Source organism: Anolis sagrei, chromosome 3 (genome assembly GCF_037176765.1).
Source record: "Anolis sagrei isolate rAnoSag1 chromosome 3, rAnoSag1.mat, whole genome shotgun sequence".
In the NCBI taxonomy this organism is placed as follows: domain Eukaryota; kingdom Metazoa; phylum Chordata; class Lepidosauria; order Squamata; family Dactyloidae; genus Anolis; species Anolis sagrei.
Genome location: NC_090023.1, coordinates 81638546 through 81662082, shown reverse-complemented (window position 1 = coordinate 81662082; position 23537 = coordinate 81638546). Strand labels below are relative to the sequence as shown.

Sequence of the window (23537 nt, the reverse complement as noted above, 5' to 3'; positions counted from 1 at the left end):
TCAATGACACCATTACTATGAGAGAAAAAGATATTTAAAACCTCCACATCTCTGTTTCTTTATAGTTTGAATAATTTATACTACAGGGTTAGTCAAAATGCATAGGCCAATAAGCCATTCAATTGAATGGCTAATTGGCCTATGCATTTTGACTAACCCTGTACAATGTTTCATTCTTCACTCTTTTTCTAAAAAGCCTTAAACAATAAAACATTTCCTCATGAGGAATTGCTCTAGTTCTTTCAAACTTTGGTTGCCCTTTTCTGTACCTTTCCTGTCCTACAATATCTTCTTAAAAGTGTGATGAAGAGAACTGCATCTAGTATTCCATGTGCGCTTGCCCTGTAGAATTGTATAAAGGCATCATGATATTTGCATTTTATTTTAAATTTCTTTTCTAATGATCCCTAGCATGAAATTTGCCTTTTTCACAGCTGCTGGGTTAATATTCTCATCAAGCTACCTACCCCAACTCTAGGGTTCCATTTTTAAAAAAATGTAATATGCTTGTAACTTTTTACATTAAAAAAGCAGAAGCCGGAAGAAGCCACTGGAAATGAATAAAAATAATGAAATGATTCAGCAGATTGAAATGGATAACAATAACCAAGAATGTCTTAATTTTCAAAAATGAAATGGTGATTGCCTGATTTTGATGTAACTAAAAACAGAAATTAAAACAAAAGCTGATGATTAGCTTACTAATGTGGCATACACCAGTAATTTGTAAATCAGATAAATTATTTGAATAAAAATCAGCTGAGTACTGCTGTAAAAACAGGGCAATCACAGTCCATTCAATTGCTGGTTTTCATTAAAAGTCTCTAACATAAATTAACAGTTAGATTTCAAGATGAATTCCAAGCTTAATCTCAAGCAAAATTGAAACAAGAGCAATATGTTTAGTGCAGAGAAGAAAACGGCAGTCAAATACACTCTCTTACTAAAATGTGAAGTGTATTTTTGTTCTTACTCAAAGATCAATGAACTGTACCGTTAGAAAATCCAAGGAATTGCCTTTTAAAGTCAAAAGGTCAGGACTGATTTTGACAGAGCAGCTACTGAAGTAACCTGATCCTTATGGATTATTTCCAGTTTGATAGAGAATTTGAAGAAAATGTTGGCCTTGAATATAAACAGGAGAGTACATAATTTCCTTTTACACAGAACAAGCTGCCATTTTTTCTGACCATTTCTTTTACATATTTTCATGCCTCTTTAATTGTTTTTATTTGTTCATTTTGGGGGCTAATGTAGCTTGCTCCTCCATTATTTGAAATATGTTTTTTTTCCCTCTTCTACCTAATAGAGTGGAACGTACAGCCAACTATAATGGAGCAATTGGACTGAAAGCTGGTGTGCATCCTAAAGGCAATTAGATGCCAGGATATTGTTCTGTGACGCAGAAGGAAAAAGAAAAGAGGTCCTTGCTACCTTTCCTTAGTGGAGGGCATGTATGCAGCATTTAAAGACAATTTCCAGGTTCCCCAATCAAGTGTGTGTTTATCACTTTCATGCCATTTTATAAAATCAGAAGTGATATTTGAATTAATACTATTTAAAAATATCCTATTTACTTTAATCTAATGGTCACCTTTTTTGGCTAAAGGATCCCACCAAAATTAGGGTGTGCATTAGATCTGTGTCATATGGTAAACTTAGTGCTGAGCCAAAAGCAAAGGGGAAGCTGTTTCTGGAGCTGCACTTGGAGCTCCTATTTGTGGGACGTCATCTCCAATTTAACTGTCATGGCTCTATTGTATATGATCCAGAGATTTGTAATTTGGTGGGCCAACAGCTTTCTTTGGTGGGCCAACAGCAGAGAAGGCTCAAGGTCTTGAAAAACTACAACCCTCAGGATTCCATAGCTTTGAACCAAGGTAATTAAAGTGGATTCATTCCACATCTGAGATGAACTCCAAGGTTTTATTTTCCATTGCTGATGCTCTAAGACTTTTGTTTTTAAAGAAGGAATTCTAAAATTCCTGCACCAGCTGCGCCCGTACTTTGGGAAGTCTGATCTGGCCACAGTGGTCCATGCTCTTGTTACATCCCGAATAGACTACTGCAACGCACTCTACGTGGGGTTGCCCTTGAAGACGGTTCAGAAACTTCAACTGGTTCAGCGTGCGGCTGCCAGGCTGCTCACTGGAGTGACATACAGGGAGCACACCACCCCTCTGCTATGTCAGCTCCACTGGCTGCCGGTGCAGTTCCGAGCCCAATTCAAGATGCTGGTTTTGGCCTACAAAACCCTGTACGGTTCCAGTCCAGTGTATCTGTCCGAACGTATCTCCCTCTACGTCCCACCCCGGAATTTGAGATCATCTGGGGGGCCCTGCTCTCAACCCCACTGCTTTCCCAAGTGAGGCTGGTGGGGACGAGGAGCAGGGCCTTCTCAGTGGTGGCCCCTCACCTGTGGAACTCACTCCTGGGGAAAATTAGGGCATAAACATCCCTCCTTTCCTTCAGGAGGAAGGTAAAGATGTGGTTGTGGGACCAGGCCTTCGGGCAATCTGCTAACTAGATAAGGACAACCAGATGAATAGGACTGACAGGACTGACAATTGTGGAAGTGGAATATGAACTATGAGATAGTGAACGTTGACCGGCAATAAAGAGTAATTGGTTTGTATTGGTTTGTATGGATTTTATTGGTCTTATTGGTTTAATTGGTTTATAGATGTAATGTATAATTGTGGTCTGATTGTTAATTTATGCTATTTTTTTCTATTACTGTTTTATTTTGTTTTATTACTGTTGTATGATACGGGCATCGAATTGTGCCTTGTTTTTGTAAGCCGCCCTGAGTCCCCTTCAGGGTGAGAAGGGCGGGGTAGAAGTAAACCAAATAAATAAATAAATAAAAAGGCAGCAACTGTAATAGCCAAAAGACAAAGACTGCAATTTTTGCCACAGCGCATTACACTAGCTAGCAAATACTTGCTTTGGTTTCAGGATTTTGAAAATTGAGGTGTACATTAGATTTAATAATGCATTAGACTTAAGAAAATAAGGTACTTAACAAAATTATTTGCCTTTCAAAATGTGTGCAGTCATCCTAAAGTTGATAATGAAAATTGAAGAAAAGTGCACATTAAAACAATAAAAAGTATACACAGAAGAGAAAGTGAAAACAAAGCTATGTATAATTGTCTGTAAGAACAGTAAAAGTCTTGTAATCCAAGATAAAGCAAGAATGGAAGAAACTGCATATGGGATTTGGAGAAATGCAACAAAAGTGAGACTGGAACATTTTTACATTTCTATTCCTGGGCTTGTCAAATTTTCCGCTGCTCTTTTTCTATGCAGCTCTAAGGAGACAGAAAACCTTACTTCCATCTTAGATTAACCTCACTTTGTGTTATATCTGAAACCTGAATTATGACTAATCTTAACTATGAGATCCCGAAACAGGCTTGGTCCTTAAACTATTTGAAGCTCTCTTATTCCAAATGTGATTATTAGGATTCACCATAGTTGGTTTCAGATGATATAATATCTGGAAAGGAGGTATGCATGAACTTAAAGATTGCCTTGTCTTGATCTTGTAATGCTCAACTGTGATTTATTATTATGTCCAAAGCTACAATACCATATAAAGAATGGTTCTACAATTTGTAACTGCAATTCCAGAAACAATTTTCATCCTAAAGCCACTATCAACCTATCATGCTCCAACTGGAATCTTTGGATAATACGATTCACCTTTATTTCTTCTTTTGCTGATAGAGTGATCTACATCATGCTTCTTTCTTGTCACATGAAGAAACCTATTATATCTATATGCTATAAATTTCCAAGATTATCTCCTGAAAAATGGGAACACGGTAATTTCATACAAGTGCAGAAACACAAACTTTATTTTTTATGGTAAACAATTATAAAACATTCTGGGTTAAAAAAATTGAGATGCCATCACTGATTTATTTGTTTCAATTTGGTTTTTTTTATGAATCCAATGAATTAATGCAACTTTCTGAATTGACAGAACTTCAAGAAAGCAAATTTCAGGCTATCCTCAATCCCTTAAAGAGCAGTGTTTGGTGACTCTTATTCCTATCTAATAACTAAATATAGTTAACAGAAAAACTGTAGTCCCCTATCAGGAAAATAGCAAAAGTTAGTTGTAGCCAATCATTTATGCCAAATGGAAAAATCCTACCAGGTATGCAAAGCAGTTCATTTCTATCCACGGCAAGGCACTGAAACAGCTTTGTCTAGTGTACAGTTGCAATCCAGCCAATGGCAACATAAGCATACATACTACTTAAGAATGCAAAGTGTCTATATTTAATTACCACAAACAAGAACAAATTTGTGCAATTTTCAAAGACTACTTTGGACTTTGTGTTTTAAAAATGTATGTTTTTGCACATAAAAATGCATCTACTCTGCAGAAAATGTTTCCTGGACAAAACCCAGCATTCTTTGCATGAAGACACTTCTACATAGAAAATACTAACTTCTGTAAATGAAATTTATTTTTGTGGAGAAAATTCTATGCTCCTTGGAAGAAAACCGATTTCTATACAGAAAATGCAGCGGTCCAGAAAATACCATTGTCTACAGCAGGGGTTCTCAGACTTTTTCAGCCATGGAGCCTTTTTTGAATCAAAAGTTTCTCCTAGAACTCCAAGAAGTGTGTGTGTGTGTATGTGTGTGTGTGTGTGTGTATATATATATATATATCAGGCATGGGCTGGGCCAGTGGCAGAGAGATGGATAGTTTTTGTGTGAACTAATTCACACAGTGCAAAAAAAGGAAAGAATTTTTTTTAACCAACATAAAGTTAACTATATTTCAATGGAAGACCCCAGAGGCACTCCAGCCCTTCTGCCATGCAGGAAAAATGCAATCACAGCACCCCCAAATAATGGCCATCCAGCCTTTGCAATTATTTATTTATTTATTTTGAACATTTTTACCCTGTCCTTCTCAACCCCTAGGGGGATTCAGGCTGAGGTAAAAATATACTACTGTTATTATTAATCATAGCATAGATCTCAGATGTCATCCAAATCCAACCCCCTTCTGCCATCCAGGAAAAATACAATCAAAGCACTCCCTGGTGGTGGGAAGGAAATGGTCTTGAAAGCAAAGAAAGCAGGTAGAGGGATGGAAAAGGAGTATGGGCAGCGAGGGAGTGTGGGGGAGGGTTTGGGCAGCAAGGAAAAGAGTGGGCAGCAAGAGGGAGGGTCTGGACAGTAAGGCAACAAAGAAGGGGAGGAAAGGGTCTGGACAGAGTCTGAGTATTGAGAGAGGTGAGGGAGAAAGTCTGGATGGCAAGGAAAAGAGTCTTGACAGCAACGGGGGAGGAGAAGAGCAGCGAGGTAGGGTGGAAAGGGTCTGGGTGCAAGAAAGAGTTTGACTGTTAGGGGGTAGGGTCTGGACAGCAAGGAAAAGAACCTGGGAAGCAGGGGGGGGGGGAGAGGTCTGAGTCCTGGGAGGATGCTGCTGCTGTTTTCAACAGCTCAAAAGTTTAATTTCCCTGCATTTCTCAGGAGGAAGAAAGAGGAGGAGGAGGAAAGCAGGGTTCCACAGAGCACAGTTGGAGAACCCCTGGTCTACAGGAAACAGTGCATTTTAAATACAGAATAAGTTCTAAACCACAAAGATGCTTGCTTGTGTATGATTATTCTCATCATTCTTACACTGAAGGAAACTGTTTAAGAACCATGTTCAAATATTTTTGAATTGCTTTTCCATCCTAGTACTGTATTGCATGTTGTACTTTAAACATTTTTCCACATCTAAGTGTAGCTATGCAGTAGGAACTTGGCATGTGAATGTGCATTTATACATTATTTATAATGTATTTTTTCTTATTTAAAAACATGTAACAAAAATGGTGGGAGAGGTTCTGGGGGCCAGAATGGATTAACAGCATTTCAAAAATATGTTTGTTTTGAGATAAGGGTGTTCTGAGTTGAGAGCTTCTTTATGGAATGAATTAAACTCTTAAGTCAAGGTATCACTGTACTAAATCCTATCTGCCAAAATTAATTCAGCATGTGAACTGCTCCTTTGGGGTTGAGGCAGAAAGATAAAGCTTATTCATTTCCCCACGTGTATGGAAATTGCTAATCAAGACTGAAATCTTCTGGCTACTGTGTGAACCACTAAAGAGAAGAAAGAAGGACTATGTTAATCTTTCAGCTGTCAATATTCACTGCTAGCAATTAGCTAGAAGAATTATTCCTCAATGCCCAACTACTTTTGAAAGTTGTTGTACAGATCCCAGAAAATAATTAATTGGGTCCTTTCCATCAAAAAGTGCCTGCTTCCACCTTGTCACTTCACCAATTTTGTTGCACATATAATCCACAATGAAGACTATTTATTTCACTAAGTCTGAGGTTGGATATGGAGACAGACAGATAGATAGATATGAGATACCAAGGAAAAGTGTTTAAAGCTCATTCACACTATGCTTAATGTAAAATGTTATGGGATTCTTTTTACATAAATGTAGTAATGTATTTCTGAAGACTTTTATAGAGAATATATAGCTTGGCTCAATCTAACACTGTTGTAAGACTATCTTTGTCAATTTGGTACATTAACTGAATTAATGAAACAAAGTTAAAATTACATTTCACCACACTGCTTTAATTTGTGAACTTATACATATTTCTCTCTTTCACCTCTTTTATCCTTTCCCATTAAATTTGTGCTCAGCATAGGTAACAATAGAGATGAAGAAGAGGATACGAGACAAAGTGTCACATCTTTTTGTACCTGAAGTCTGAGAGGTGGCATGATTGTACTCATTAAAATTTGCAAATGGCTATTTATTTATTTACTGTATTTATATACCGCCTTTTTCAACCCAAAGGCGTCTCAAGGCAGTTTACAGTTGGCACAATTTGATGCCAACTATCACAAAAGGGAAGGCACAAATTTAATGTCTGCCTTAGAGGGTAGGACAATGCCTAATGATTTTATGTTGCAGTAGAGTAGATTTTTTAATTGACCATTAAAAGCAATTTCTTTCTTTCTTTCTTTCTTTCTTTATTTATTTATTTATTATTCGAACTTATATGCCGCCACTCCCTGGAGGCTCGGAGCGGCTCACAAGAACAGGCTAAAATCTAACACAATTTTAAAACAATTTAAAACAATTTAAAAACAGCAATATCAGAGATCAAAGGCCTGTCGAAACAGATATGTCTTACATGCCCTGCAGAAAGCTGATAAGTCCCACAAGGCACGGACTTCAGGTGGCAGAGTATTCCAGAGTGATGGTGCCACCCAATTCTATTCTAATTTTCTAAGTAAAAAAATATTCTAAGTAAAAAAATATTCTAAGTATTATTATTTTTTTACTTTGTAATCTTTAGAAGTGTGGCTTTTTGAGAAATTTGCTGACAACTCAAAGGGGGCACTAGTTATCTTTTTGACAGTGCATGATCTTTTAATAACATAAAATAGATTTTTGTTACTAATTCTTTGCTGTCTTTACTATACTCTTTAAAAATAACTTAAAAGAAATTGATTTAAACATTTCATCTTAATGCTTAATTGTACACATTTACATGTGGCGTTAATGATATATTTTTAAAAGTTCATTTTAACTTATCTCATGAAATGGACTGAGATTAATGGCCTATGCCAGTTTCAGGCAGAACTGTAGCCAAGGAGGCACAATGGCAATATTATCCTCCAAATAGGGATTCTGCCCCCTCCCAATTTCTTTCTGCCTCAATTTTTTTAGCATTGCAAAGAGTGGAATAGTGAAATATGTTTCTGCCTAGAATTCTTAGACTCGTAATTTCTATGCAACTTTGTCTGTGTTCATATTTACTGTATTTGGATACAATCTGAAGTTACTACTAGAAATGTGAGGAGCACAGAATAATTTCATGATTTATGTCAGAATGATTATTTATGATGAGAATACACTCATTTTTCCTGTCTCTGTAGCTGAACACTTTGATTCAGCTCTTCTATCAGTTAATACCTTACCTCTTCAAAAAACAAAAAAAACAAAAAAAAAAAAACAACTTATTACTATGGCAGACTACAATATTTCATATTTTCAACAGATTTACCAAACGCAACACAATGGATAGATAGCTGCAACAAAAGTAAACTGCATGAAATAATTTTTCAATAGTGAATCAATATGTAACTAAATTTAGGTCAATATGGATTTCATGTACCTTGAGCACTGAAAAAATATCTTCCTCTGCATGAGAGCAGGGAGCAAGAACATGCTATTCTTCTGCCTCTGGAGTAGTATTTTTGTAGGGCTTGAATACATGAAACCTAATATGAATGCATCCAGATTTGTGATTTACAGAATACATTTCTGATGGATTTGTGATTCATAGAACAGATTCACAGAATACATTCCTGATATCAGTGTATTGTGTAGGTGAGAAGTGGACAACATTCACATGTAGCCTTCATAATATATTTTGAAATATTCATTTTAGCTTCTCTCATAAAATGGGCTGCCATTAACAATCCATGGCTGTTTGAGTCGGGACTGTTGCCAAAGATGTCCTTTTCTGCCCCTGGAACTCTTGAGAGGCTTGTACAAATGGCAAAAGTAAAAAAAAAAATCAACTCCCCAAACTAGAAAGGAAGAGTGAAAGTCCATTTTTCTTTTGAAAAAAATGTGCCTGTTTCTTGATATGAAATATTGCAGATACATGGAATGCAATTCCAGATAAACCAACTCACTCTAGGGGAAAAAATAAGAATGAAGCAATTTTGGAGTTTGAAATAATTGAGGGCCACAGAGGCAGTCTTGAAGGATATCTGTGACATGACAACTACACTTTGCCCACACTTAAGGTAACACACATTTGAGTTTTAATATAGATTTTAAAAGATATCTGTCGAGCTCAGAAGAAAAAAAACTCATTCCTCTACCTTGTTCTCTATGCTAATAGTGCAATGATAGCAAGCATTATGTGTTTTACAGACAAAGTTTCATCAAATGCTTTGTAATACAGACTTGATTGAGATAAATAGGATTTAAAAGAACAAATATGTATAACTATTTCACTGGGGACAGGCAATCCTAAAATTATTTAAATCAAAAAATTCTGTCTCAATTAGAGCCTTAAAAACAAGAATAAGTTCTTTCAAGCACTATACCTCAAATTGCAGCTGAAGTGATATGTTTATTTTTTTTGTAATGGCTAATCATGTTATAAGATCTTTTCTAGATGTCACATATTCAATTAACTGAAGAAAGCAGAAAGAGGAAAGCGAAATGGCTAAGCTAAAAATGGTATTTCCTGTTTAAATCCCCAAAGTACAGCTATTCATAGAAGCAGAAATGAGTCTTACTAGGTCATTTAGACTGTCATTCTATCTGTGTCACATGATTTCTGCAATTTTCAAACCAGATTGTCAGTTATTTCTATGTCACATTAAATTTGGGCAAAAGATGTAAATGTTCGTGCTTTGATATTTTAGTAATATACACACTCTTTAAAAACACTTTCCATTGATTTTCAGTTAAAAGAATTAACAAATTAATATCTAACCATGTTCTATGACAACAGAAACCATTTCTACAGGAGACTAAGCTTTTTGACTCCTGTTGTGGAAGATGTTATATGTTATTGTTGCTGGTGTTTCATATCCCCCCACTTTGAAACTTTGAGTCTCAGTTAATGATTACAAGAGTTCCATTGCAAAAAAAAAATGGTGGAAAGGAAAACATTTTGTGACCTTCTGTGAGACATATTAAGCAGTAGTTGTACCATGCGTCTCTCACAAATGTAGCAATTTCAAAAAGCTATGAATTGTATCTTGGCTATCTGAAACAGAAGAGGAAGAGAAAACTCAGATTAATGGCCATGGCAAATTAATGGTCATGACAAATTTACAGATAATAAAATGCTACCTAATAGTCAAGAGAGACAAGTTCCAAGGTTAAACCCAGAGAAACTATGAATAAAATGTCTTGAGATTGTGCTAATATAAAATGCAACAGGGAAACAAGTATGATTGTGTATATTTTATCCCCTTAAAGGAAGCAAGAATGCGCTCCAAATTCCCAGAAATAAGTCTAGCTATCTCAGTGCATGCTGTCTCCGTACATGTGTGTAAATGTACAAATATCTGTACATGAAAAGGAAGGGCAACAGACCAAATCCTCCATTTTTCTGAAATCCCACTGAAGAAAGCATATGTCTCTTTGGTTTTGAAAAAAGTGATGAAAAAATATTGCACACAGATGATCAGGTGTGTGAGTGATGATCATATAACATTTTTTCTGCCATTAAATTTATGGGAGATTCTTTCAAGTTGCAATCAAATACTTATCTGGAGGTAAGAAGGCACAGGTTCGCAGCTTGGGAGTTCTCCTGGTTTCATCACTGAGCCTGGAATTCCAGGTTGTAGTGGTGGACAGGGGAGCATTCGCACAATTAAAACTTGTGTGCCTTGGGAATTCAGACTTGGCCACGGTGGTCCATGCTCTCGTTACATCTAGGATAGGCTACTGGAATGCACTCTACGTGGGGTTGCCTTTGAAGACTGCTCAGAAGCTTCAAATAGTCCAATGAGAGGCAGCCAGGTTAATAACTGGGGTGGCATACAGGGAGCATACAACTCCCATGTTACACCAGCTCCACTGGCTGCCAGTTTGCTACCGGGCACAATTCAAAGTGCTGGCTTTGGCCTATAAAGCCCTAAACATCCCTGGCCCAAATTACCTGTCCAAATGCATCTCCCCCTATGAACCATCACGGAGATTAAGATCCTCTGGGGAGGCCCTGCTTTCCATCCTGCCATTGTCATAGGCACGATTGGTGGGGATGGGAGACAGGGCCTTCTCAGTGATTGCTCCCTGGCTATGGAACTCCCTTCCTGGTGAGATCAGGTCACCCCCTCCCTCCTGTCTTTTAGAAGGATGGTAAAAACTTGGCTGTGGGACCAAGCTTTCGGGACAGGGCAATGAAGTGGCAGTGGGAAAGATGACAGGGCTAATTGGATTTGATGCGGATGGCTAGGGCGGTTTTAAATGGTGTATTTTAATATTTTGATAAATGTTTTATAATGTTTATATATTGTATGTGAATTTGTGTCCCGGCATTGAATGTTTGCAGTGTATATGCTGTGAGTCCCCTTCGGAGTAAGAAGGGTGGAATATAAATGTTTTAAATCAATCAATAAATAAGTTACACAGAAATAAATTGTTCTTATGTCAAAGCAAACAGGACTCTAGTTCAGTTTTTACTTAAATGCCTATTACACTATGTAACACAGTTTTTCTTCCTGTGTTATAAAGATAGTTTCCCAATTGGTTTTATCATAAAAACATGGAAATGGTTTATTAAACTGCACAAACTTTAGTTTTGCAGAACATCCTGCAGCAGATTTTGCTATCGTTTTTCAGTTAATATCTCATAGAGTCTCAACTAATTCAACGGTTTGTGGCAGCCACAAAAATGAAGTTTTTGGCGTATAACAGCTACTTTCAAAGTAAGTACCACACAATTAAACAGGAGTAATACTTTCAATCAGGAAAAGAAAGACAAATGGTATAGTGGTTTGAGTGTGGGATTAGGAATCTAGGAGATTAGGGATCAAATCCTGTTTGAACATGTTACCTGCTGGGTGAACTTGGGCAAGTCACTGTCAAGAAAACTCATTGTAACACGGTAGGAATTAACACAGATGAGGGAATACAAAAGGTAACAGCAGCTGTCTTCCAACAAGACCTGCAACTAACAGGAAATAGCAAAGGGTTTTAATCCTACTACTGTATTTCAGAATTGCGGCCCAATCTAAAACCACTATATTATGGTGGCTTTCAAAAACTTGGTTCCCATTGCTGTTTTAATGAATTCTTCAAGTTACTGCAAACTAAAAATGAAAACAATTCCCATATACAATTTCAAATCCATTGTGTTTTGAACCAGTGCTTCCAAACGCTTGTAAAATTTTGGGGATTTTCTTCTTTTTAATTCAGATGTTTTTCTGGTGGGTTAGGATACTGGTGTGTGCCTGGATGCATTTGATGCCCAATATTTCTCCTTTTAAAATCACTTTCAGCATGCTATGAGTGTTGGGATTCTTCGTGTGCAGGAGTTTCCTCTCATCAACCTTTTCAGTGGGAAAATGGACACCCAGTAGCATTTTCTTTTACAATGCCCTGGGAAACAGTATCTCGCAGCTGAAATCACAAAAAAAAATGTGCTGAACAATAATAATGTAATCATTGCCCTTTCTATTATCCCATGTTCTGAATGATACGACTAGCAGAAGAACATCAAATAAAATTGTTGAATGAAGAAAAACAAACAAAAAATCTTTTTACAGTTCAGTAGAAGGCTTTTTTATTATCAGTAGTATTCTAGGCAGGTCATCAGGGTAATAGGTCTCATGAAATGTTCTCATGAAAAGCTTATACTTGGTTGGATTCAATAAGGAACTTTTTCTTTTTTTTCCCCACAGTGCAGCCCACGACCTTCACAAGAAAATGCTCCAATGCGAACTAGCTACTTTGATAACAAGATTGTGAAGCCTCCAAGGACTATAGCAATGCTTTCTGGGAGAGTAAACTGTTGCCTTGTTCAGAAACCAATCAAAACCTGAATGTACTGAGCAAAAATAAACCAAGGTCATCATTATTCCTTTTCATTGTGCTTTAGCTTGCCTTCAACTTGCTTAGCCTGTGAATTTGAAATAGCAACACTGCATCTATTAAATGATGCCCACCCCCAACAGTTTGATCAGTGTATCCTGCTAAATGTAAAAGGAAATTACAAGAAAAAAATCCAATTTGGGTTATTCTCATATTCTTTCAGTTCCATTAATGTGATGTCCTTTAAAGGATTAATTTTCCTTAGCCAGTATTAATTGTATTCTAAACGCAAGAATGAAACAATGTATATGTGTGTGTGTGCACACATGCACACAAACATGTACACACCCTACATGGCTGTATCAAGAAGTAAGTCTCTTTATGTAGTGTAGTGATTGAACACTGGACTCAGACAAACCAAGAAAACAAATAAACAGAGCAAAGACCTATAATATAAAGGAACTCGCATGCTGAAAGTCTGTTGAGTTGTTCCATATACAGGCAGTCCCTGACTTACAAACACCTGACTTACAAATGACTCATAGTTAAGAATAAGGATGAGACAACAGGAAGTGAGAGAAATTTACCCCTAGGAAGGGAAATTCACCTCTGAAGAGTTATCATGTGGAAAAAGCATCTTACCTGAAGTTTTATCACCAATCCTTGTTTCTAAAACAAGCCATTTTTTTTCAAAATCAAATTATGACAGGGATATAAAGTGAGGTGAAATCTTCTGAACAGGGACACAGATATCAAAACAAACACAATGGATGAGTTAATCCTTCCCTATGAGGTAACCAAGGCACCTGTCTGTTCGATTTTATGGGATTCTTTCCATCTTGTTCTTCCTGATGACGTGGAGGGGATCCTTGGGACGGTGAGGGTGACCACTTGCACTCTGGATCCTTGCCCTTCCTGGCTAGTTAAGCTGGCCAGAGAGGGGTTTTTGGAATGGTTTGTTGCAATAATAAATGCTTCATTGGGCCAGGGGAAATTCCTGTCCTGCCTTTAGCAGGCGGCGGTAAAACCTCGATTAAAGAAGGCCTCCCTTGACCCGACCATATGTGACAACTACAGACCAATTTCCAACCACCCTTTTCTGGGCAAGGTTCTGGAGCAGGTGGTTGTCTCACAGCTTCAGGGATTCCTCGATGACACCGGTTTTCTGGATCGTTCACAGTCTGGCTTCAGGCCTGGGCACAGTACCGAGATGGCTTTGGTCGCCTTGGTGGATGACCTCAGCAGGAAAATGGACAGGGGGAGTGTGACCCTGCTTGTTTTCTTGGATATCTCAGTGGCTTTCGATACAATCGGCCATGGTATCCTTCTGGGGAAACTTGCTGGGATGGGACTCGGGGGCATGGGTTTACTGTGGCTCTAGTCCCAGTTGGTGAAACTGGGGAACTCCTGCTCAGACCCCTGGCCATTTACCTGTGGGGTCCCACAAGGCTCTATTCTGTCTCCCATGCTATTTAACATCTGCATGAAACCACTGGGAGAGGTCATTCAGCTTTTTGGAGTACGGCACCACCTCTACACAGATGACACCCAACTCCATTACTCATTTCCACCAGATTCCAAAGAAGCCCCAAGGATACTGGACCAGTGCCTGGCCGCTGTGATGATCTGGATGAGGCCGAACAAGCTGAGGATCAATCCTGACAAGACAGAGGTCCTCTGGGTCAGTTGCCCATCTGACCGGGGTATTGGGTGCCAATCTGTGCTGGACAGGTTGCACTCCCCCTGAAGTTACAGGTCCATTGGAGGTCCTCCTGGATTCAGCGCTGATGCTGAATGCGCAGGTGTCGGCAGTGGCTGGGAGCCTTCACACAGTTAAAACTTGTGCACCAGCTGCGACCATACCTCGTGAAGTCTGACTTGACTACGGTGGTCCATGCCTTAGTTACCTCTAGACTGGACTACTGCAATGCACTCTATGTGGGGCTACCTTTAAAGATGGCCCGGAAACTAGAACTTGTCCAACATTCGGCAGCCAGATTAATAACTGGGGCTAGTTACAGGAAGCAGTTGACCTCCCTGTTTAAGGAGCTCCACTGGCTGCCATTTATTTTCTGGGCCCAATTCAAGGTACAGTTTATCTCACCTATAAAGCTCTAAACGGTTTGGGACCTGCCTACCTTTGTGACTGTATCTCTCTCCATGAACCAACCTGGGCCCTTCGATCTTTGGGGGAGGCCCTCCTTTCGTCCCTATCAGTTTCACAAGCTTGTCTTGTGGGCACAAGGGAGAGAGCCTTCTCCTCTGTAAACCCCCGACTCTGGAACTCATTACCTGGAGAGATCAGGAAAGCTCCTACCCTAGAAACCTTTAAAAAGAACCTTAAAACCTGGCTTTTCTGCTGTGCCTTTGGTAAGTAGATGCACAACATGACACTACTACTCCCCTCAATGCTTCTGTCACTGGAGTACATGCCCCCCTAATGTGAAAGTTTGGTTCCACAACCCTGTTTTTTATGTGCTCCCTCTTGCAAATAACTTGCTCCTCTTCTTATCTCATTCGAGTTTTTAACATTTTATCCTGCACATGTGGCCTGCCCACTGTGATTGTGTTTATTGTAATGTTATATTGTTAATGTATTCATATGTTTTTATGTAATCATGATATTGTTGCTTGTTGCTTATGTTTTGGTTTATTTTGCTGTAATATGTTGTCTGGGCTTGGCCTCATGTGAGCCGCCCTGAGTCCCCATTGGGGTATAAATAAAGTTTATTATTACAGAACCTATCTTGTTTGTAACTTGAGGACTTCCTGTATTGCCTAAAATAATACTAAAAAGAATCCCAAGCCTTTGGGTCTCACTGACAATTCATGTTCTGTTCATCAGGTATCTCCAAATAATATTTATTTATTGGATTTTTATTCCACTTTTTTCTCAAGGTGAGATGGAAGGTAGCTTACAATAATTTCTCACTCTCAGAAGGTCCCCACAGGAGAATCTCGGGGTAACCTCTCCACAACCTATATGGTTTGTCTCCCTCAGAACATTTAATCAAAAAGGAAAGACAGGTTAAATATTAACATATACCTCCACTGGGGCTAATTTGGAGAAAGTATGAGAGTAAGGCCCCTTACTCACAGCTGAATAAAATCCCACTTTTTCTGCTTTGAACTGGAATATATGGCAGTGTGGACTCAGATAACTCAGTTCAAAGCAGATATTGTGGGATTTTCTGCCTTAATAATCTGGGTCATATGGCTGTGTGGAAGGGCCCTGAGGTCCTTTACAGTACTCAGCTTAGTCAGGCCTGGCTTCATTGCCCACATCTGTTCCACTGAAGTGGTGAGACAGAATTATGATCATCCAGTGGGGGTGAATCTGTCCTTTGGTGTCCTGTTGCTGTCGTCACATTGGCATGGGGTTCCAAAGAGCTCCCAGCCACCTCTGGGTACTTTTGATGAAGTTTGCAATGGCATTCCTGATTTTGGTTAATGTACAGAAAACCATATTAATCTATCTTGTCACATATTGGGGATAAAAAAGGCCTAAGTGTCATATGAACACTATGAGGCTAATTCTCACCTACTTCGGGTTATATTGCCTGAGTAGATATGCCCGTAGTGAAACAGATCCCTACTGTTTTTGTATATACATTTTAAACAAAGTTTAGCTCTGGTTTTGATACTAAAGAAATCTAGTCTGTGGGTTACCTCTGTAAGAACAATATTACTTTTCTAAGTCTTCTTAATTTATAATTAGCTTTAGTATCATTGATAGTTATATCCCTTTCCAATGGTTGGTGATAGCTGTGTTTTGTAGTCATTAAACTCATTTTGAAAGGGCATTTCCAGAAAGTAGATCTTGTCAGTTCCTATCTGACCCCAAGGCCATATTCCTCAATTCCAATTTGGCAGGCATGGTACTGATTAAGCCTGTGTGATCACACTTTTTTCAGCCTCTTTTTAAATGTCACAGTTTTTCCTTTTTTCCATTCCCCACTTCCTCTTCAGCTTACTTCAATTGCTGCAGCCTAAGTACGTAGAATACACCTAATTGATTCAGCAAGGGGAAAGGAGAATGTGGAGAATAATCTTGCCCTTCCAGTATGCTGAAGCAAAAACTAAGTGTTGCAGCCTCTTCAAGCTTATCAGTTTTCTTCCTCATTAATAAAGTTTACCTTCTTTGGTAACATTATGTTTTTAAATGGCACATTTCTCAGTTTTCATATGTGAAACATTGAAGGGTATGAAGAGATTCATAGACTCACAATGTTCTTCATTACTTTACAATCTACATGATTATTCTTGGCCTTAGTGTGTTATCAGTGGCATTTGGAAGGGCAAAGCATTAGATACATATAGCTTTTTAGCAACAGCTAATCCCAGGCTAAAAATCAAATACAGCTACAGCCAGGTTTAGGTATGTAGTTACTAACTAGATTCCGACCAACATAATCTACTTTAGTTCAAATTGACCTTGCTTGTTTCTAGCAACTGCTACAATAGAATTGTTAATTCTCCTGGAATTTCTGTGTTGTGGTCTTACACTTGGAAAGTGACAATGAGTCATCCTTGGGCCAGAGAGGTGATAGCAGAATGGCATCTCTGTGTGCCAAAACTTTCATTGCAGAGTGGTCCCTAGTGGACTACTTGGAGGATTTTTCTCATACTGCTTGATTCTTTCTTTCGGTTTTTGGTCTTCTAGAAACTCTTTAAGAAATTACTGAAAGCAAAGTTGAATTTTTTCCTGATATATAAATAATATAGGAGACTAACCATTCTAAATAAAGTATTATAAGGTAAAAACTATACTAGCCCTAAATTAGCATTATTATTAAAAATGAATCCTATCCATTGCTTTTAATTGCCTCGGGCTATATATAAAATAAGAAAGAACCACAGTGTGAAGACCTGTGCATTACTCCAAGGAGTTTGTAGTAACATTCAAGCACAGATATTCAAGTGAAAACGCACTTCATAAATATGATGGTATTCTATGGTTTATATAAATGGCATCAAATTTTATCCAAGAAACAATGTTGAAACAAATATTCAAAAGATAAGTATTCTAAGGGCTATATTCTAAGGCCAAGCATTCCTTATCTGAAATTCCAAACTCCAAAATAATCTAAAATTCAATTTGTCTACATGAGTGGCCAAGGACTTGTTTACACTGAGACCTATGCCCTGAATTAGACCATAGTACCCAGTACTTTATGCTGAGTGAACTGGGTGAACCCGGGTTTAATGCTACATTAAGCAAAACCAGGAAATGCCCTGGAGTTTGGGTGAAATCTAGGAGTGGCCCTGCCCTTTGGGGTGAGTTCGAACAGCACAACTGCCTCTAATCTGAAATGAATCCATTGTCAACATTATCTAGCACTGCCAACATTTCCCCCTGTGCATAGTGGTACAGAAAAAAAGATGGATTGGGTCTATGTTACTGCTCACCCTCACTGCGGCAAATGACCATGGAGATCCAGAGAACCCCTGGCCATCACTGGGTGCCTTTGGCCGCATCAGCAAAGGCACCCTCACATCCAGAGAAAGGTGTAGGTAATCTCCCTCCTTTTCCTGGTCATGTGAGCATCTTTGCCAAAGTCAGTAAATGGGCTGGGCAGCAGCACTGAGCTCTCCTGTACCTCTGTGACCACCTGGCAATAGCAATAGGAGCAGCAAAAGGGAAGTGATAGTCCAGCAGGGTCGAATAATTTTTGTCCCCACTGTATGGTCTGGACTCCACCCCAATGCCACAGTGCGATACTCACTAAGAGTGCAGCCATCCACAAAACCAATTCGGAATATTTCTACTTTGGACTGGCTCATGATTTTAGTGTATGTGTAGATGAGCCATGAGACAGTGAGACCTTTGCTTTGTGATTGTTAAATGTGCACAAACAATGTTTCATATACACAATTCTTTAAAATAAATTATATAATATTATCTTCAATGTATGGGTGGAAAGTGTATATGAAACATATGTGAATTTTATGTTTAGACCTAAGTCCCCATTCCAAAATATATTATTATGCTGCATATAGATTTTTTTTTTGTCGTGTCAGGAGCGACTTGAGAAACTGCAATTGGTGCTTCTGGTGTGAGAGAATTGGCCGTCTGCAAGGAGGTTGCCCAGAGAACGCCCGGGTGAATTGATGTTTTTATCATCCTTGTGGGAGGCTTCTCTCATGTCCCCGCATGAGGAGCTGGAGCTGATACAGGGAGCTTATCCATCTCTCCCCGGATTCGAACCTGCGACCTGTCGGTTTTCAGTCCTGCCGGCACAGGGGTTTAACCCACTGCACCACTGGGGGCTCCTCTGCACATAGATGCAAATAACAATATTCCAAAGTTTTAAAAAAGCATACAAAACATTTCTGGTCCTAAGCGTTTTGGATAAGAAATACTCAGTCTGTACTCCATCTTAAGCGAACAAATTTTACCAGTGAAGTAGAGCAACTACCCGGTAAAAGTTACATATATATAATGAAAGTTATTCTGCACAAACGTATAAATTATCTTTATGAAGTAATTACAAATATAGTTTCAAGACATGAAGAGAACTGGTTACAGCATTCTAAAAGCTTTCTACACATTTCTTAAAAGTAATTGGATCACCAACTCTAAAATGACCTGACTACTAAACTGTTTGCCTATGGTACAAAGCATACTTTTATTTATTTCCCACATTTGTACCCCACCCTTCTCAACCCGAAGGGTGGCCTTACAACAAGCAGTGATTCAAAAATAAAAACAATTAAAATAAAAATACAGGCCTATTTGTCAATCACATTAATTCATTATTATCATTGCACTGCTACAATTACTGCTCGAATGCTTGGTCTCACAGCCACATTTTAAGTGTTTTCCTGAAGTTCAGGAGAGATGAGGCTGACCTGATTTCCTTGGGGAGGGAGTTCCACAGATAAGAGTCCACCACTGAGAAGACCCTATCTCTTGTGCCACCTGTCACACCTGAGATGGGGGTGGAACTGAGAACAGGGCCTTCTCCAATGATCTTAATCTCTGAGAAAGATCATAGAGGGGGATATGTGTGGGCAGGCAAGCTGGACTGGAACCGCTTAGGGCTTTATAGACTAAAGCCAGCACATTTTATCCATCAACTACATAATAAACTCAACAGTCATAACAGAACATGAAGCCACATTCAAATCATATAGCTTTCTTCATCTTCTACCGCTGAGTGAGGTAAAATGGCTGTGCCTATAGAAATAACTAAGGACCGTATCACATTGAGGTTCCTAATGTAGATGACAGCAGGGAAATTCACTGGGCAGTATGGGAAATCTGTTGGGCAGTGGAGGAAAACATCATTCAACACCCTGCATAATCCCTTTCCCCATCACATGGGACACCTGACTTCCCACTGTGCTGGCCCCATTTTAAGCTATGAAAACACAGGTAGCCACCTGTGCTTTCAGGGCTCCATCCAAAGACACTTCCAGAAGTAGCCCTGCGTCATGTGAAGAGCTCTGGTGGGCTCCATCCTGGATGCATCCTGGAGCTAGAAATCCATGTGATGGGATAATAAGAAATTAAGGAGATCAGAATCATTCTTCCTTTGTGTTTCACATATTGGTTCTTGTGGACAGCTTTGTATGTGCAAGTATGTGGACTGCAGCAGTATTCCATGCAATCTGACAGGAGCAACATATATATCACAGATGAGGCATCCCCTTCAGGCCAAAATCATTTCAGCTCTATTATCTAAAACCATGAATGATAAATTGTGTTTTCCAGATTGTATGGCACTGAGTATTATACACAGAGTATGACTTGTGAACAAGCTACACTGAAACATTTGAGTAAAAAAAAAATAAAATAAAAGACAACAATTTAGGGAAAAGATACATGAAGGCTTCAAAGCAAGTTTGCTAGAATTGTTGTGAACTACCATGCTGAGCCCAGTCTAAATATATCCTGCAAGTCCCCAAGCTATCTATCTATCTATCTATCTATCTATCTATCTATCTATCTACCTACCTACCTACCTACCTACCTACCTATCTATCTATCTATCTATCTAAATTGTTGCCACCCTGGTTAAGCACTGAACAGCTGAAAGAGATGGCATTGGTTAAGCCTGTTTAGGTGTTTGCAAGTCTTGTAGGTCTAATCTTTAGAAAAGAGAGTGTGTTTAAAAATATTATCTTAAATCCAAAACACTTGCGCCATCACACAATGATTTTCACAACTGAGTATGGAAAAGATATTGAGTTTATATTTATATAATCAACAATTGTGTCTTTCTCAGTTTTAAATTTTAAAAAATATTAACCTTAAGTCTTTAATGACAAAAATACTTCCCCAGCCTTTTGCATACAATGATCTTGATTTGTCGTTTTAATTCAGACATCTGATCAGTCCTTTAAATTACTTCCAGATTAATAAAAAATAGTCACTTTGTTCCCTTGCCCAAGAAATTGCTCTAAATATCAGAAGTAAGAAATGCTGTGTGGGATCTCTTTTACACAGTAGTGCTTTATTTCCATGGCCTTCTATTTAAATGCAACATTTTAAGCAAAAATTAAAGACAGGCACTCGTTCCTGCCTTCTGATACTCTATCTTTAAATTATCAAAAGAAAATCCTTCAAAATGCATAGAGTTAAAGGGCTTTCCAGACACCCTCAGCAGAAATATGTCACAGCGAAGTAAGTGATAAAGCATTTCAGACTGCTTGTACTTACATTCTTGCTCTTCTTCATACCACAGCATGTAAGCATTAAATGAAATCCAAGGCAAATACCGAGGAAAGATTTTTTTTCAGAGTCCAGGGCCACTATTCCAATGTCATTTAAAAAAAAAAACCCAGCAATAAACCCAAAATCATACTGCCTGCCACAGATTGAAGGTCTCTACTCAGCAAATCACAGCATTTGAAACAAAAACCCACTCATCTCTTTAAGTTTCCATAGCTAATTTCAATAGTGGATCAGTTGTTTCTCAGATCTAGATCCTTCAAGGGAAAACATGATTCTAACTTCCCCAAAGCTAACAAAGTAACTGATGCCAGGGTTCTCTTGAGGCCCCGAGATGTTTCAAATTCCAGGATTTGCGCAGAAGCAATAGCACATGCTTCCCTCAGAGCAAGTTGGCTTCCCATAATAGGACAGCTGACAAACTCGACATATAAGGCTCTGTTTACAGGATGGCATGTTTAATAGATTTATGTGATGTGCCACAGCCCTCCCAATATCATTCAAAATAACTCCACAGTAAGGACAGCACTACTTCTTTGCAAATAGCTAAGCTTGCCCTGAAGAACAGCTTGTGTTTAACTTGAAGACGAGAAGCCTTTGTATGCAGGGAGTGTGGGGGGGGGGGGGGGAGGGGGTCAACATTTTCCAATACTAACTATGGATTGCAAGCTATTTATATTTAGAACACACTCATTTGAATTTCATTCTTCTGGTCATTTATTTTACATGTTGTTATTCTATTTGCATTTTTTTCAGCTTCAGGCTCCCTACCTCTCACATAGCTGTATTCATATTTAGCAATCAAGAGAGTTCCAGAGTTCAAAGGAGACTTAGTAGTTATCTAATCTAATTGCACAATGCAGTAATTTTTTTTCGGTTCAAAACTCACTGTCCCAACTGTTGAAATGAATCTCAATATAACGAATTAAAGCAATGTAAGCAAACCTGATGGGAGTTTCAGATTTTCAAACAAATTAATGTATTTTGAACAGATCAGGAAAGTAATTGTCACAGAATATTGACACTGCCTCCCAATTAGCATTCTTTACAAGAACTGAATCAGTGCCAAATCTGCCATTAGGCAAAATGAACCAATTGTATTAGGCCACTCCTGTTGGGTGTCATAGTAGGGCACTGAATTGCTAGGAATGTAATTCAGTATTATCATATTAAATTGATTTCTACCAGGGGATGGGAAGAGATGATTGTGGAATTCCCTTCTTTGTGTGATTGATTTGAAGACTCCATATCCAGTAGGCAAATAGCAAAATGCCTTCAGCTTACTATTGATTTGTTTATTTACAACATTTCTACCCCGCCTTTCTCCATCCCGGAGAGGACTCAAGGCGGCTTACACTTAGGCAACTATTTGATGCCTTCAAAGCAATGTACAATTAAAATAAACATTTAAAATAAAACTATAAAATACATTAAACATATAAAACAATGCCTTCACTGTTAACCACATTATCTGAAGTCATAGTCGGGGCCATTGCAATAGTCGCTGCACATATTTCCATATTTATCTATTATACAAGATCTCCAAATTCTTGATCAAAAAACCACATTTTCACTTTCTTACAGGTGGTCAGGGGGAGAATGCTGATCTAATATCCCTAGGGAGGGAATTCCACAGCCAAGGGGCCACACTGAGAAGGTCCTGTCTCTAATCCCCGCCAGTCGCACCTGCTAAGGAGGCAGGATCAAGAGCAGGGCCTCTCCAGATGATCTTAAGCTCAAAGATAGATCACAGGGAAAGATCCATTTGGATAGGTAAACTAGGCCAGAGCCATTTAGTACTTTATAGGCTTAAGCCAGCACTTTGAATTGTGCTCAGTAGCAGATTGGCAGCAAGTTTTGCTGAGGTAGGGGGAGGGGGGGTTGTAACATGAAATGGAACCTTGACATTGACTCAGCATTCTCAAATTCTCCCCCAAAGTCAATCTGTATTAATGAGGCAATGTAAATTGAAGGGGTGGGAATTTGTATTGATTTGCTCTCAGATTGAATTCAAAATCAGATTCAAGAAACCTTCAATTAGAGTCCCAAATTAGATTGTTGTTTCTTGCTGGAATTTTTTTTTGCATTAAAACCAGTTTTTAAAAAAAATTCATTTCACTGTGATGAAGGGAAATACAGTGTGATCTCTTTCCCTGTGCAAAGTGCAGATGCAGAGATGACTCGAAAGGCAGTTCTGATGCATGACTTAATTCTGGGAATGAGTGAGCTCTACCACTGCTAGAAAAATTTTGTAACCTGCAATGCCTTAGTGAGAGGCAAAGGAATGAACCAGAGCATTTGCA

General features: G+C 38.6%; 1 protein-coding gene and 1 long non-coding RNA gene across 6 annotated transcripts in view; one reads left to right on the top strand and one right to left on the bottom strand.

Moving 5' to 3' along the window:
* LOC132771754 (uncharacterized) overlaps positions 1 to 12603 on the top strand; it is a 43399-nt gene extending 30796 nt beyond the window's left edge. Inside the window, exon 4 of one of the 2 annotated variants that reach the window (XR_009631110.2) lies at positions 12428 to 12603. This is a non-coding gene — a long non-coding RNA (uncharacterized lncRNA). Of the gene's footprint in view, positions 1 to 1309; positions 2636 to 12427 lie in introns of those variants that run through there. The other variant, XR_009631111.2, reaches the window with a different exon arrangement.
* The window catches only part of DMD (dystrophin), a 1568405-nt gene that overhangs the window by 1300586 nt on the left and 244282 nt on the right, over positions 1 to 23537 (bottom strand). Inside the window, exon 1 of one of the 4 annotated variants that reach the window (XM_067466761.1) lies at positions 21223 to 21538. The exons of the other annotated variants lie outside the window; for them this stretch is intronic. Coding sequence (XP_067322862.1) covers positions 21223 to 21250 — 28 coding nt within the window. The 5' untranslated portion in view covers positions 21251 to 21538. Of the gene's footprint in view, positions 1 to 21222; positions 21539 to 23537 lie in introns of those variants that run through there. 4 annotated transcript variants of the gene reach the window in all.